General features: G+C 34.9%; 1 protein-coding gene across 9 annotated transcripts in view; it reads left to right on the top strand.

Annotated features, from left to right (window-relative positions):
- Positions 1–15,689, top strand: part of N4BP2 (NEDD4 binding protein 2) — an 83,580-nt gene that overhangs the window by 29,316 nt on the left and 38,575 nt on the right. For 6 of the 9 annotated variants that reach the window (XR_004298844.1, XR_004298845.1, XM_032400228.1 and 3 more), the window contains exons 3-6: positions 1,229–1,571; positions 5,252–6,395; positions 6,932–7,056; positions 11,929–12,017. Coding sequence is in view for 7 of the 9 variants with exons in the window: in XM_032400228.1 (XP_032256119.1) it covers positions 1,343–1,571; positions 5,252–6,395; positions 6,932–7,056; positions 11,929–12,017 (1,587 nt within the window). In the remaining 2 variants the exon portion in view is untranslated. Of the gene's footprint in view, positions 1–1,228; positions 1,572–3,755; positions 3,849–5,251; positions 6,396–6,931; positions 7,057–11,928; positions 12,018–15,689 lie in introns of those variants that run through there. The other 3 variants (XM_032400230.1, XM_032400229.1, XM_032400232.1) reach the window with 3 other exon arrangements.

Genomic DNA, 15,689 nt, shown 5'->3' on the forward strand with positions numbered 1-15,689 from the left:
GGGGCTTAGATTATTGATTTGAGACTTTTCCTCTTTTGTGATTTGTATGCATTTGGTTATAAATTTGCTATAAATTTCCGGCATTGCTGCTTCAGCTGTGTCCTACAAATTTTGATGTGGTATATTTTCATTTTCATTCATTTCAATGTATTTTTAAATTTTTCTTGAGACTTTTTCTCTTTGACTCATGGATTATTTGGTATATTGTTTAAGTTCCAAGTGTTTGGAGATTTATCGGTTATCTCTCTGTTAATTGATTTCTAGTTTGATTCCATTGTGGTCAGAGAATACACTTTATATGATTTCAGTCCTTTTAAATTTGCTGGGGTTTAAGGCCTAGGACATGGCCAAATGTAAAGGTTCCCTGAGGGGAGCATGGCTGGTGTGTTTGAAGAAGAACAAGGAGGCCAAGTGTGGCTGGAGTGACACTGAGCAAAGGGAAAGAGGTTTAGGGATGACAGTACTGAAGTAACACATGTCTGAGTTATGGGCCATTTTAAGGGTTCTGGGTTTTACTCTGGGTGAAATGGGAAGCCAGTAGATAGTTAAGCAGAAGATATGTATGATCTGACCTGTAGTTAACTGAGATTGCTTTGCTACATATAAATAGCAGAAGGGGCATGGAGATTGGTTTGGAGACTTTTACAGTAATCTTGACAACAGACTGTGGTGGCAGTGAGATAGTTGAGGAAAGGTCATAGTCTGGATACATTTGAGGGTTGTATTGACAGAATTGGCTTACTGGTTGGATTTGGGTTGAGAGGAGTTAGGACTTACTCCAAGATTTTTGACCTGAGCAGTTGGAAGAATAGAGTTGTATTAACTGAGACGGGAAAGACTGAGAAGAGCGGATATGAAGGAGGTGATCAGGAGCTCAGTTTTGGACATGTTAAGTTTGTAATGCCTATTAGACATCCAGATGTAGGTGTTCAGTAGGCGTTGTCATTATGAATACTGTTTTATGGTTTTCAAAAATGAAATAATGACAGTAAAACAGTGTACACACTGTTGCGAAAATTCATTATATTTGTTAATACCTTGATTTTTAACATGTTCAATCCTGGCAAAATTTGAATATTTTGGAGAGAGAGAAGTTGTCTGACTGCTTTTTGGCTTTGCTACCAGAGTTGATGGTACTTTCTTAGAGTTAAATAAAGATGTCATTCCGATTTTAGAAATGGAAATATAACTATATAGTCTGAGTGTTTTTACTTGCTTTCTATTTTAGGTCCTATTACTGCTGGATTGTGCAAGATATTTAACCGTGTTTTCTTTGAGGTATGACTTAAATATCAAACATCTTAAATAAGAAAAGGGAAACATTTTAGTTTTGGAAGTCAGAATGCCAAGGAGAAAGAAAAATCTTGGGGGAAATCCTTTTCGGAAGACTGCAAGCTCTAAGGAAGTTGTCGTATCCACTGTTGCTAGTCATGAGGAGCCAACTACTACTCTTCCTTCCATGTGTGAGACAAAAGTTGATCAGGAGGAACTCTTCACCAGTATCTCAGAGATGTTTTCTGATCTGGATCCCGATGTAGTGTATTTGATGCTTTCTGAATGTGATTTCAAAGGTGAGAAAAAGTTTAGTTTGAACACTTTGCATCGTATAAGTAGACTTCATGTACTGTGCCATGACCAGTAGTAATATAGAAAAATGACTGCCTTATTTCTGTTTTGTTAATTTATTGAGCATCTGCTATGGGCAAGGTACTAAGTTGTTACTGTGAATGATATGAAGAAGAAAGCATTGTTTTTTTCTGCTTTTGAGAAATATACAGTTCTAGATATAAGATGTATGTATAGATATCATATTTTATGTTTCATTTCTTTTTATCTTCCCTCTAGAACAGGTTGGCACTATTAACATTTTGGATTGGATAATTCTTTTTTGTGAGTGGCTTTCCTGTGAATCATAGGATGTTTAGCAGCATCCCTGGCCTATACTCTGTAGATTCCAGTAGCAACCTTCAGCAGCCTGTTGTGACGATTAAAAATGCCTCCATCTGTTGTCATATGTCCCTTGGGGACCAGAATCATCCCCAGTTGAGAACCACTGTCTTAGGATGTAAGCTCCATAAAGACAGATTTTATAAACTGTTTTTACTGCTGTATCCCCAGCCCCTAAAATAGCAAATGATTCAGATAGGACCTCAGTAAATATTTATTGAATGAAAAGATAATTGTAATTGTGGGAAAGAGAGCTGATTAGGTGTTGATGCTAATAGAGTAGTGTTTCACAATATTGGCTTTGGAGTCAAGAAACCTGGGTTAGATTTCCAGTTCTGCCACTGAAGCTCTCTGGGTGTTTTCTTATCTGTTAATAAGAAAAATAGTAGTATGTACCTCATAGGACTTTTCTGGTGAGAATTGAGTTGTGTGTGTGTGTTTTTTTTTTTTTTTTTGTGAAGTCTTCAGTATAGTATTATTAATAACTTGTAATAAATTGTTTAGAAGTATTTTGGCAAATAGACAAGCTATCAAAGTTGACTGAATGAATAAATGTTGATGCTTAGTGTTGCTATTGGCCATGATTAGTATAAGATAAAATTATTCTAGATTGGGGAAGTTTTGCTAATGCATGAGAAACTTCCATTTTTATTCATTACATGGACTGTGATGTGAGCATATCTTAACTATCCTCTTATGTATGTAAAAAAACAGTTTTCGGCAGTCCATATGATGCTGAGAAATGATAGTTTGTAGAATTTTATGTGTGACTTCAATTCTTATTTCCTATTGTTGAGGTGTTTAAAATCTGTTTCAGATACACTAACATAGTAATGAGGAATTACAAGAAAAATATATTACCCTTATATCCTAACAAAAAACATTTCTCTTTTCCAGGATCTTCTCTACACCTTGTTCATAAATACTGATATTTTGAGTATTTTGAATAATAGTATTGATGAAATTATGTATTCTGCTTTTTAAACTTAACATAAGCATTTTTTCAGTGTTGCCGTGATCTTTGTATTTCTTTTTAATAGCTTCCTAATATTTCACTGAATTGTTGTGCTCTAATTTTTTAATTATATCTAAGTTTTTCATGAATAATTAATACAGCAGAGGACATCTTGGTACAAACCACTTTTCCCTTCTTTTGGCTTTTTTTCTTAGTCCAACGTTTTATTTTCATATGTCACAAGGTAAGAACAGTTTTCAGTTCTTGGAAACATACTGCTAAATTGCCTACCAAACAGGTGTGCTGATTTGTCATCCTGCTAGCACTGTTTAAGTATAGTGGTTTCACCACAGCCTTTTCAGCATCGTGTAGTATTACTTTAAGATTTTAATGGGAATAAAATTTTGCTTTTTCTTAATTTGTTTTTTCTTTAAATAAACAGGATTATTGAGCATTTTTGTACATGATTATATATTAATTTTTGTATTCTTGCGTGAATTGTTTATTCATATTTTTTTTGTTGTTTTATACCATTGTTTTAATTTTTTCCAACACTCTGTGTAAGGACTTTTCTTTTGTGTGATATATATATCCTGATCTTTTACTTATTTTTACTTAATACTGTTTTTTATTATATACATGTTAATTTTTTTGGTTGACCTTGTGGTTTTTCTATTATGTAGATTTTCTTCGTAGAAATACCTCTTATGTTTGCTTGCGTGCTTTCTTCCTTTCTTTTTTTTTCCCCCCCCCCATGTTTAGGGCTTCTAACCTTTGTACTATTGCTATAATATCCTAACTGGTCTCTCTGCCAGGCTTGCCCCTCCAATCCCTCTTTGTTTTTCTTCTTAAGGGAACATTAATTGGGTGCTTACTAGGTGCCAGTCCTTGTGCCCAGCACATTTTCATGGATTATCTCATTTAATCCTCACAAGAACCCTATGAGGTAGGTACCTTTATTATCCCTGTACTGCAAATGAGAAAATCAAAGCTTAGGAAAGTTAAGTAATGTGTTTTAAGGGTCATAGCCAGTAAGCAGAGATTTAAGTGTTGGTTTTCTGACTCCAGACCAGAGCTGTTACCTCCTGTGCTGTGCTTCCTTTTCGTATTTATTTTCCATAAAACAAAACAAAACAACACAAAAATAAGCAAAACTCCAAAATTTCAAATGCTTAACAATTCTAATTCTGTATTTGTATTATAACAGAAAGAGCTCAGCATTGGAGTCAGACATACCAGTCCTGGCTCTGTCACTTAATATCTGTGTCACTTGGGCCAAGTTAATATGCTTTTTGAACTTCACTTCTTCATCTATTTGCTAGAAATATTATACCTCATAGTATTATTTGATGGTTCATTGAGGTGATACATATGAAGCTCCTAGCTCAAATATGGTGACAGGTAGTTTCCCTAGAAAGTAAAATTGATTTGTCCTACCATGACATATAGCACTTTTTCCAATTCCACTTCATCTTTTCCAGATTTGTCTCCTTTCATCTACCATACTACTGTGTACGCACACTCCAACCAACTTCTCTTAATACCTTAAACATGCTTTGTGTTTTCAAGACTGGCTTTGCCTTTCCCTTTTGTGTCTGACAAGTTTCTTTTTAATCTTCAAGTCCCAGTTCACATATTACCTTATGTGAAATCTTTCCTTATTCTCCTATAAGGCTGCTATGGCATTTGTGTATTACTAAAAGTGTGTATTATTTAATCTATATTATATTATAATGTAATTGTCTTCTAATTTAATTATCTTTAATTACCTCCATTAGACTGCAAAAATCCCTTAAGTGTAGTAAAAACTATGTCTTATTTACTTTGAACAGAGTATGTCTGATATGTAGTACATGCTGATACCTATTTTTTGTATTAAGTGAAATTCATAGCATAAACCATATAAACAAATTAGATTTATAGGAGAGTGCTTAAAAATGCTTAATATTTAAAAGGATAGGCAGTAGCTAAGTATTTGTTGAATAAATTGTTTTTTGGGTCTTTATAAATAAACATAATATATGCAATTTTTAGATACAATTTATAGATATTTTTAGATACAATTTATAGATATTTTATGTTTTATGTTTATTGACATTTATCAGAGATCATCTACTTGATGGCAATTTGTTATCCTAGTTTATTACAGTTTGTCTGATAGTAACAGCATTGCATGACTCCATCATTCAAACCTTTCACTAATACAGACTGGTATATTCATAAAATATTAACTAAAAAATGAATATTTATAAATTATAAATTTCTGTATTCTATTCAGTACATGGATTTTAATCAAATTATAGTTTACTTTTTTCAATACACATGTATATTGCTCTTCTTGTTGTACAGTTGAAAATGCAATGGATTGTCTATTAGAATTATCTGCCACTGATGCCAAGGTACAAGAATCGTCTTCAAAAAGCTTTGTTGCTTCTGAGAACCAAGTAAGTGCTGTGGGACGTGAAATAATGGAAAAGTATCCTCCTGAAGAAGAGAATGAAGATTCAAAAATGGATTCATTTTTGGACATGCAGCTAACTGAAGACTTGGATTCTTTAATACAGAATGCTTTTGAGAAATTGAACTCTTCTCCTGATGACCAAGTATACTCATTTTTGCCTTTGGAAGGTGTTAATAGTTCTAGTGACCCGAGTGCATTTATAAATTCCGATTCAAGTAGTATGACTCCCATTCTTTCTACACAAAATATGGAATTGAACAGTGAAAATTTAGAGAATTCTGCCTCTGCATTAAGTTCAAACACCTTAATGTCACCTTCTGCTTCTAATGAGTCCAAAAGTTTTATAAAGGATGACACATTGGCATTGGAAGATTCTCTTCTCAGTAGTTCTTTAAATGTAGCAAATGACACTATGGTGGGTGGTAGCAATCTCAGTCAAAGACAGAAAGAGCTTTTAGAATCTGAGTGTGTTGAGACTCCGTTCTCTCCAGCCCCTGTAGATTTGGATGCCAACGAACCTCAGGCTCCGTTAAGCCTTACTGTGCGAAATCTGGGGCTTGATTTACTAGTTACAAGTGGGGATCAGAAATCTACTTCTGTCCCTGATGCGTTTGTACCTTCTGAAGAATTCAGTTTCAAGCCACACAAACATACTGAACTGCCATCAAAGGGGAAGGATGTGAATTACTGCTCTGTACTTACCCCTCTCCCTCTACTGCTGCCTCCTCCTCCTCCACCGATGTGGAATCCAATGATTCCTGCTTTTGACCTCTTTCAAGGAAATCATGGCTTTGTAGCTCCTGTTGTAACCACCACTACACACTGGAGACCGGTCAACTACACATTTCCCCCTCCAGTTATTTCTCACACTTCCCCAACAAAGGTATGGAGAAATAAAGAGGGAACAAGTGCTTATCAAGTACAAGAAACCCCAGTTTCTCAGGTTGTAAGAAAGAAGACATCATCTTATGTTGGACTAGTTCTTGTTCTTCTCAGAGGGCTTCCAGGATCAGGAAAATCTTTTTTGGCAAGGTATGAGGTTTAATTAAGTTTAAAAAAAAAATATATGTGAAATGCTATTGCTTAATAGAGATGTTTAGTAACCCCTAAAGTCTTTTCTTTTTACTAATTTTTTCTTACTTTGTAGCAAATAGCAGCACTCTTTTCTCCAGAAGTTTTTATTGAATTCTTCTATCTTAGACTATCATTTTGGGAGATAGAAGAAAAATTTAAAGATAATTCCAAGACTGTAAGCTTCTGAAATCAGTAGAAATAGCTTTATGTGAAAGAGAACTAATTTGAATGGGAAAAAAAATAAGTTCAACTTAGATTATAGTGTTAAAAAACCATAATTGATTTTGAATTCAAGGAATAAAATAGACTTGTTTTACTTCAGTTTTCTTGGGAGTCAATCCTCTGCTAAGAGGATTTCCAGTATGACTTGTCTGGATATTACTGTATTCTCACTTTTAAGTAACAATTCTTTATTTGGATTATGACCTTGTAAAAATTAGGAGAGAGAATTTAGGAGAAAAATTAATGGAAATAATTCCATTTATCATTCACAGGACTTTGCAAGAGGATAATCCAAGTGGAGTTATTCTTAGTACTGATGATTATTTTTACATAAATGGACAGTACCAGTTTGATGTAAAGTACTTAGGAGAAGCACATGAATGGAACCAGAATCGTGGTAAGAATAGACATTAGATTTTGGGTAATATTAAGAGCAATATAAAATATTTGTATTTTGAGAGGTAGACAATTTTTAGAAAGTTATAATTCCCTGTAATTATTTTTCCTTTTTAAGATTTCCTTGAGAGAGAGGGAGAGAGAAAGAGCACGAGCGGGGTGAGGGGCAGAGGGAGAAGCAGACTCCCTGCTGAGCAGGGAGCCTGATGTGGGACTCAATCCCAGGACTCCAGGATCATGACCCCAGCCGCAGGCAGTCGCTTAACCCACCGAGCCACCCAGGGGCCCCCTAAAATGGAATTTGTATTGTTAAACGCTACGCTTTCCTAGGTTGATTTTGTTGGTATGGGGGGACAGTGTGAGAGTAAAAATGGCTCTCCTCAAACTGAATCTGTAGAGAAGAGATAAAACCTTACTGTTATTATTAGTGCAATGATCTGTTCACTGAAGATGGTTTTATCATGAAATATTTAGTTATAAATAGTTTGAATTTCATATGAGGAATTTTTTTTTCTTTTTTTTTTTTTTAGTGGGCTCCATGGCCAGCGTGGAGCTCAACTTGGGGCTTGAACTCAGGACTCTGAGATCAAGAGTCAGCAGCTTAAGTGACTGAGCCACCCAGGCGTCCCATGAGGAATTCTTAATACACATAGACAATATTTTGCCTTCATTTTATGATAAAGGCACTGTGAAAGTGATTCTTGAATTTGCCATCTTCAGACATTATTGAATTTTTCTGTATTTTTTCTTGAACTGAATATTAAAGTGAGAACGCAGGACTATGAAAATACTATTACAACAAAAAATGAAAACAGTATCATGTGGTGAAGAATAGCCTTGGATTTGGTAGTTACTAGCTATGCAATCTTGAACAAGTTATTTATACTCTCCAAAGCCTATTGTCTTCATCTGTAAAAGGGCTTAATAATACTTAACCCCTATGGTGTTGTTAAGGTTGAGAAAGAAGTGTTTAGCAGTGGTTCAACATGCCCTCACTACTGCAATAGCCATAGCAGTAATAATATTAAATTAAGAGGCAGAACTCTTTTAAACAGTTTTATTGAGATAAGAATCACATGGTTTTAAGCATATTCAGAGTTCTACGACCATCACTATAATTCTAGGACATTTTTATCACCCCCAAAAGATCCTTTACCCATTAACAATCACTCCTCATTTCTCCCTAACCTCTCCCAGCCCTAGGCAACCACTAAGTTACTTTCTGTCTCTATAGATCTGCCTATTCTGGGCATTTCATATAAATAGAATCATATCATATGTGGTCTTTTGTGAATGGCTTTCTTTCACTTAGTTTAACATTTTCGAGGTTCATGTTATAGCATGTATCAGTAGTCCATTCTTTTTTATGGCTGAAAAATATTCTGTTGTACGGATATGCCACATTTGATTTATTCTTTCATCAGTTGATAGACATTTGGGTTGTTTCCACTTTTTGCCTATTATGAATAATGTTGGTATGAACATACATGTCTATGTCTAAACTTTTTTGGACCTACCAACCTGTTTTTCCAAAGTGAGTGCACCATTTTACATTCCTACTAGGAGTTTATGAGGGTTCTCTCTTCTCCACATTGTCACCAATACTTGTTATTATCTGTATATTTGGTTATACCTATCCTGGTGGATGTGAAGTGGTATTTCATTGTGGTTTTGATTGCATTTTCCTGGTGGGTAATGATGTTGAGCATTCTTTGGTGTGTCCTTTTGGCCATTAGTTTATCTTCTTTGGAGAGTTGTCAATTTAAGTTTCTTTTTTTTTTTTCAAGATGTGATTTAAAAGTTTTTAATACATTAGTTATATAAAGGTACAGTCTTTCCCTTCCTATTTAAAAAGTATTTAAATAGGAAAATAGTATTTCCTTGAAAAATTGTACTTTTTTTCTAAGTATCTTGTGTTCCTTTTTTAAAAATTATTTTTTTCATCATGATGAGTGTATTCTTTAATACCCATCACCTATTTTACCCATCCCCCTACCCACCTCCCCTCTCATAACTATTAGTTTTGTATAGTGAAGAGTCTGTTTCTTGGTTTGTCTCTCTCTCTCTCTTCTTTTTCCTTGTTTTGTTTCTTAAATTCCACACATAAGTGAGATCATATGTTATTTGTCTTTCTCTGACTTATTTCGTTTAGCAGTATACTCCCTAGCTCTATCCATGTTGTTGGAAATGGCAAGTTTTCACCGTTTTATGGCTGAATAATAGTCCATTGTGTATGTGTATGTATTGTGTATGTGTGTGTGTGTGTGTGTATACACCACCTCTTCTTTATCCATTCAGCTATCAGTGGACACTTGGACTGTTTCCATAGATTTGCTATTGTAAATAATACTACAATAAACAGAGGGGTGTGTGTATCCCTTTGAATTAGTGTTTTTGTACTTTTTGGGTAAATACCCAGTAGTGTGATTCCTGGATCATAGAGTGGTTCCATTTTTAGTTTTTTTTTGAGGAACCTCCTTACTGTTTTCCACAGTAGCTGCATTCCCACTAACAGTGCAGGAGGGTTCCTTTTTCCGCATATCCTCACCAACACTTGTTTCTTGTGTTTTTGATTTCAGCCATTCTGACAGGGGTCAGGTGATATCTCACTGAAGTTTTGATTTGCATTTCCCTGATGATGAGTGATGTTGAACATCTTTTCATGTGTCTGTTGGCTCTCTGTCTTCGTTGGAGAAATGTCTCTTTGTGTCTTCTGCCCATTTTTTAATTGGATTATTTGTTTTTTGATGTTGAATTGTATAAATTCTTTATATATTTTGGATACTAACCCTTTATTGGTATGTCATTTGCAAATTTATGTTGAGGTATGTTCCCTCTAGACCTACTTTGCAGATGGTTTTTCTCATGAATGGATGTTGTACTTTGTAGAATGCTATTTCTGCATCTATTGAAATGATCCTATGGTTTTTGTCCTTTCTCTTATTGATGTGATGTATCATTTTGATTGTTTTGCAAATAATTGAACTACCCTGGCAACCCAGGAATAGATCCCACTTGATTGTGGTGTATGATTTTCTTAATGTATTGTTGGATTTGCTTTGCTAATATTTTGTTGAGGGTTTTTGCATCTATATTCATGAGAAATATTGGCCTGTAATTCTCTTTTTTGGTGGTTTTTATCTTGTTTTGGTATCAGGATAATGCTGGCCTCATAGAATGAATTTGGAAGTTTTCCTTCCTCTTCTATTTTTTTGGAATAGTTTGAGAAGAATAGGTATTAACTCTTCTTTAAATGTTTGGTAGAATTCGCTTGTGAAGCCATCTGGTCCTGGACTTTTGTTTTTGGGAGTTTTTTGATTAGTGATTCAATTTCATGTGGTAATTATTGTGTTCAAAATTTCTATTTCTTCTGCTTTAGTTTTGGTAGGTTATATGTTTCTAGGAATTTATTCATTTCCACTAAGTTGTGCAGTTTGTTGGCATATAGGTTTTCATAATATTCTGTAAAAATTGTATTTCTGTGGTGGTGTTATTTCTCCTCTTTCTTTAGTGATTTTGTTTATTTGGGTCCTCTCTCTCTTTTGATGAGTCTGGCTAGAGGTTTATCAATTTTGTTGGTCTTTTCGAAGAACCAGCTTCTGGTTTCATTGATCTGTTCTATTATTTTTTTTAGTTTCTATATCATTTATTTCTCTTCTAATCTTTATTATTTCCTTCCTTTTGCTGGGTTTGAGTTTTGTCTTCTTTTTCTAGCTCCTTAATCGTTTGTTATTTTTAAATTGGATTATTTGCCTTTTTATTATTGAGTTGTAAGAGAGTACATGGAACTTTTAAAACTTCCACATAATATCCTTGTAAGGCTTATTTATTGTGCTTCATCGTTAATTTCCTGAATGGTTTAATTCCTTGGGAAAAAAGGTAGTTTTTTAAGAAAATCTCTTGGACAACAGTATATAATGTTTTCTTTATTTTAAATCATTACATCTTTTTGTGTGTGTTTGTTTATAATTTGTGCTTGTTTGTTTTAAAACTATTTTGGAATAATTTTTGATTTATGAAAAGGTTGCAAAGGCAATACAGAGTTTCTGTATACCCCTCATTTCCCCTCTAATGTTAACATCTTATATAACCATGGTACATTTGTCAAGACTAAGAGATTAATGCTGGTATATTACTGTTAACTCCAGACTTTATTTGGATATAGTTTTTCTTTTCTTTTAATTTTTAATTTAATTTATTTATTTTTTACAATTTTTGTTTTTAATTAGGCTCCATGCCCAATGTGGGGCTTGAACTCACAACTCTGGGATCAAGAGTTGCATGCTCTACTGACTGAGCCAGCCAGGCACCCCTGATACTAGTTTTCTACTAAAGTTCTTTTCCCTTCTAGAATCTTATCCAGGATACCTTGTTGCTTTTAGCATGATATTGTTTTTAATGATAGTTTTTTTCCCCATTTATGCCATTTATACATGTAACTCACATAAAAGACAGTTTTTATTTTATAATTTTCTCTGATTATAACTTTAGTATTTATTTATTATCCGACATTTACCTCTACTTTAATTTTTCATACACTCATAAGTGATATTTAGAAGTAGAGTTGTGGAGAACCTGGGTGCCTCAGTCGGTTAAGCATCCAATTCTTGATTTTGGCTCGGGTTGTGATCTCAGGGTTCTGGGATCAAGCCCTCCATTGGGCTCCGAGCTCGGTGTGGAGCCTACTTGGGATTCTCTCTCTCCCTCTCCCACTGCCCCTCCCCCCCTAAAAAAAAAGAAGTAGAGTTGTGAGTAAAATTAGCACATATCTATGATTTTCATTATGGAAACAAGATCAGATTTTTCAAATTTCAAGAGAATACTTAATACTGTTATAAAAAGTGATTTGTCATTTTCTATTTGTGTTTTTCAGCGAAAGAAGCATTTGAGAAGAAGGTGTCTCCTATAATAATAGACAATACAAACCTACAGGCATGGGAAATGAAGCCATATATTTCTTTGGTTTGTACCATAAATTGTCATAAGTCTATAGTAGTAAGTTTGAAATTGTTGGTGGATGTTAATTACACAACTGAATCTCAAGCAAACAGTCCTCGGACTGTCTGTAACTGAGCTTTCTCTGGTTGTAAGCGAAATGAGAAAAATAGGAATAGTTTTTGCATAAAGCTAAATTTAATCAGTTTTCAAATTCTTAGTTTTTAAATCCTGTGATTATTTCATTTTTGATGTCTTTTATAAAAAGTAGTGGTATTAAGTTATAATTTTATGTTTGTGTGTATATAGATAATAAATTATAATTTTATGTTTATGTTGGTGTATATATATATGTGTGTGCGTGTGTGTGTATTAATATGTATACATACAAAATATTTTTCCTTACTGCTTTTACTTGGTGGAATCAAAATTGGTGGTCCTTTGTTAGTGACCAAATTTCTTTTGATTTTGCTCTTCTGATAAATTCAGACTTTTATAAATTCAACTCTTTTCAGTTCTTCAAATTTGCCAGATTCTTTTCTTTTTTTTTGCCCAGCTTTGATGTCACCTTTTTCAGGAAGTTAGCATTAACTTACTAAAAAGCTGAGTGGAGGGGCGCCTGGGTGGCTCAGTCGTTAAGTGTCTGCCTTTGGCTCAGGTCATGATCCCAGGGTCCTGGGATTGAGCCCCACATCGGGCTCCAAGCTCTGTGGGAAGCCTGCCTCTCCCTCTCCCTCTGCTTGTGTTCCCTCTCTCGTTGTGTGTGTCTCTCTCTCTCTGTCAAATGAAAAAAAAAAAAACTTAAAAAGAACTTTAAAAAAAAAAAAAAGCTGAGTGGAGTACTCTTTATGTTTTCATGGTACCCTGGCTTACTTCTGTGATACCATTAAGCACGCTGCTTTTATCAGTAGGCCATGGGTTGGCTAGCTTTTTTCTATAAAGTGCCAGGTAGTAAATATTTTAGGTTTTTGGGGGCCACATACAGTCTCTGTTGTTTTATCTTTTTTTTTTTTTCTTTTCTTTTTAAATGACCCTTTAAAGATATAAAAACTATCCTTAGTTCCTAGGCTGTACAAATACTGGCTGATGGTCTAAATTTGGCTGTAAGCTATCTATATATTCTTGAGGATAGATTGTTGTTTTATTCATCATTGAATCTTCAGGGTGGCATATAGTAAAGATATATTTGTTAGGTTAAAATGGTGAATGAATGAAGCTTTTGTGATTATTGGGTATTGTTTATTCCCCCACTGTTAGCACACACGTCTGGCACGTTAAAGCTCAATTTATGTTTCTTCAGTTAATGAATGTTGTACTTCTTGAATGTCCTCAGCATATCCAGCCTGTACCTCCTTTGCTATGTGTTGTGCACTTGTACTATTTTGAAGGTGTGACTCTTCATTTTTCTGAAGAAAATTAATGTCCTTTGAGAGCAAATGAGATTTTACTTCTGTGCAGGTGCAGTAAAGGGAACAGACTCAATTTTAGTATATTGGGAACTGAAATTCAGTTTGCTTTCTGGCCTCAGGAGTTACTAATTTCTAGCCTAATGTATTTGTCATGGGGAATGCTTTCCCACTTAACTTACTTGACTTCTCTGTATGTTTTCTTTAGCTTCCTATTGTCATATTAAGAAATTCTTTAACACTCATTTTCCTATGGAGAAAATAAAAAAGCCTCTGCATTACTGTGTTACTGATTTTCATTTAGCCTTCAGGCTTCCATAGTATTTTTCTTTCCTTTTTTTTCCTTACATAATAATTGAAATTATAAAGCTATTTTCCCAGTATTGATTCCTTGGCTCTTCCCAACTCTACTTAGAAGTATAAAGGACTGCTGCTTATCATAGGTTGCCAAATTCACTTTTTCTTCAAAAACGAGTAGATACAGCAATTACTGTAGAGAAGAGGATCACTTTTTGCTCCTTTTGGTAGCAAGATAATGAGAGCTGTGGGGGAGTGGAATAGGTTGGAGATAACAATCTATTACTGTTGTGACTGTCATTTACAGAAGTAGTTAAGTAGTGAGTTGGGGATAAGTAGCAAGCAGTCAGGTATGCTTAGTGGCATCTGGCAAAACTTACTACTTTAAATGTATATATAGTTTCCCTTGTGAGTTATCATATAGCTTAACATAAATAAGAATCCTCCCAAGTAATATAACATTATTAAGATTTGCCTATTGATATGGGAGTTGAAAAAGTCTTTAAATTCATAGTCTCTTTTTTTCCCTCTGTGTGTGTATATTCATTTAAAATTAATTTGATCCTAAGAGCTATAGGACAGTCCCTTTAGGTAATTAGAGACCAGAGCTGTTGCCAGCCCCTGAATAAAGTATATAAAATTTGGTACTGAGGTGAGGAGATGGAAGTGAGTAGACTCATTACAGGGTATTCTGTCACTTCTTACCTAGGTTGATTTTGGGACTTTTCTGTCAGAATGACAGAAAATATCAGTGGGTACTTTGTTTGTATCTTGTCATAAAACTGAGGGGATCAGTAGTGAGAGATGAGGTCAGAGACGTAATGGTGGTTGGGGAGATGGTAGGGCAGATTATATAAGGGCTCATAGATCACTGTAAGAATTTCAGATTTTACCTTGAGTGACATGAAAGATGTATTAATCTGCTCAGGCTGCCACAAGATACCACAGACTGGGTGTCTTAAACAAGTTTATTTTCTCACAGTTCTGGAGGCTTGCAGTCCCAGGTCAAGGTCTGGCAGGGTTGGTTTCTGGGTGAGAGTTGTTTTCCTGGCTTGCAGGTGGCTGCCTTCTTGCCATGTTCTCTTATGGTATATAAGGAGTTCTCTGGTGTCTCTTCTTATTTGCATACTAATTCTGTCAGATTGGAGCCTTACCCTTATGTTCTCATTTAACCTTAATTACCTCCATAAAGGCCTTATCTCTAAACACAGTCATATGGTGGGAGTGGGATTTCAACATAATGGGGTTTGAAGGGACATAGACATTCAGTCCGTAACAGGGTTTTGAGCAGAGTAGTGACATGATCCGACTGTTAACGGGATTGCTGTAGCACAATGTTGAGAATAGACTTGGGGTAAGGGCAGGGGCGGGGGTGGCAAGTGTGGAAGCAGGGAGATTGGAGGACTATAGTGGTAATTAAAGGAAGAGATCATATGACTTAGACCAACATGGTGGCAGTGAAGGTCACAGTGAGTACTGATTAGATTCTGGATATATTTTGAAAGTAGAGCCAACTGAATTTCTTATTGGATTGATAATGGATGTGAAAGAAAGAGGAGTTCAGTGTGACATCAAGGTTGGTTTTTGGCCTGTGTAATTAGAGGTTGTCAGGAGCTGAGAATGATGGAGAAGGGTTCAGATAAAATAGTTTTGTGGTGGGTGTCGGGTAATGGATTTCAAAAGTTTAGGTTTGAATATGTTAAGTTTGTTGAATAGGTAGTTGGATCTATGAGTTTGGAGTTCAGGAGTGAATTCTGAGCTAAAGATATGTATCTTGAGAGTCATTACCGTATGGTAATGGTGATACTCAAAGCCAAGGAATGGAATGATATTACCAAAGAAGTGAGTATGAACAAGAGTAGAGGACCAAAAAAAAAAAAAAAAAAAAAGAGTAGAGGACCAAGCGCTGTGAATTGTGTAAGACTGTTAAATCACAGACCTGTACCTCTGAAACAAATAATATATTATATGTTAAAAAAAAAAAAAAAGAAGAAGA

This window comes from Phoca vitulina, unplaced genomic scaffold, assembly GCF_004348235.1.
Source record: "Phoca vitulina isolate PV1807 unplaced genomic scaffold, GSC_HSeal_1.0 scaffold3, whole genome shotgun sequence".
Taxonomy (NCBI): domain Eukaryota; kingdom Metazoa; phylum Chordata; class Mammalia; order Carnivora; family Phocidae; genus Phoca; species Phoca vitulina.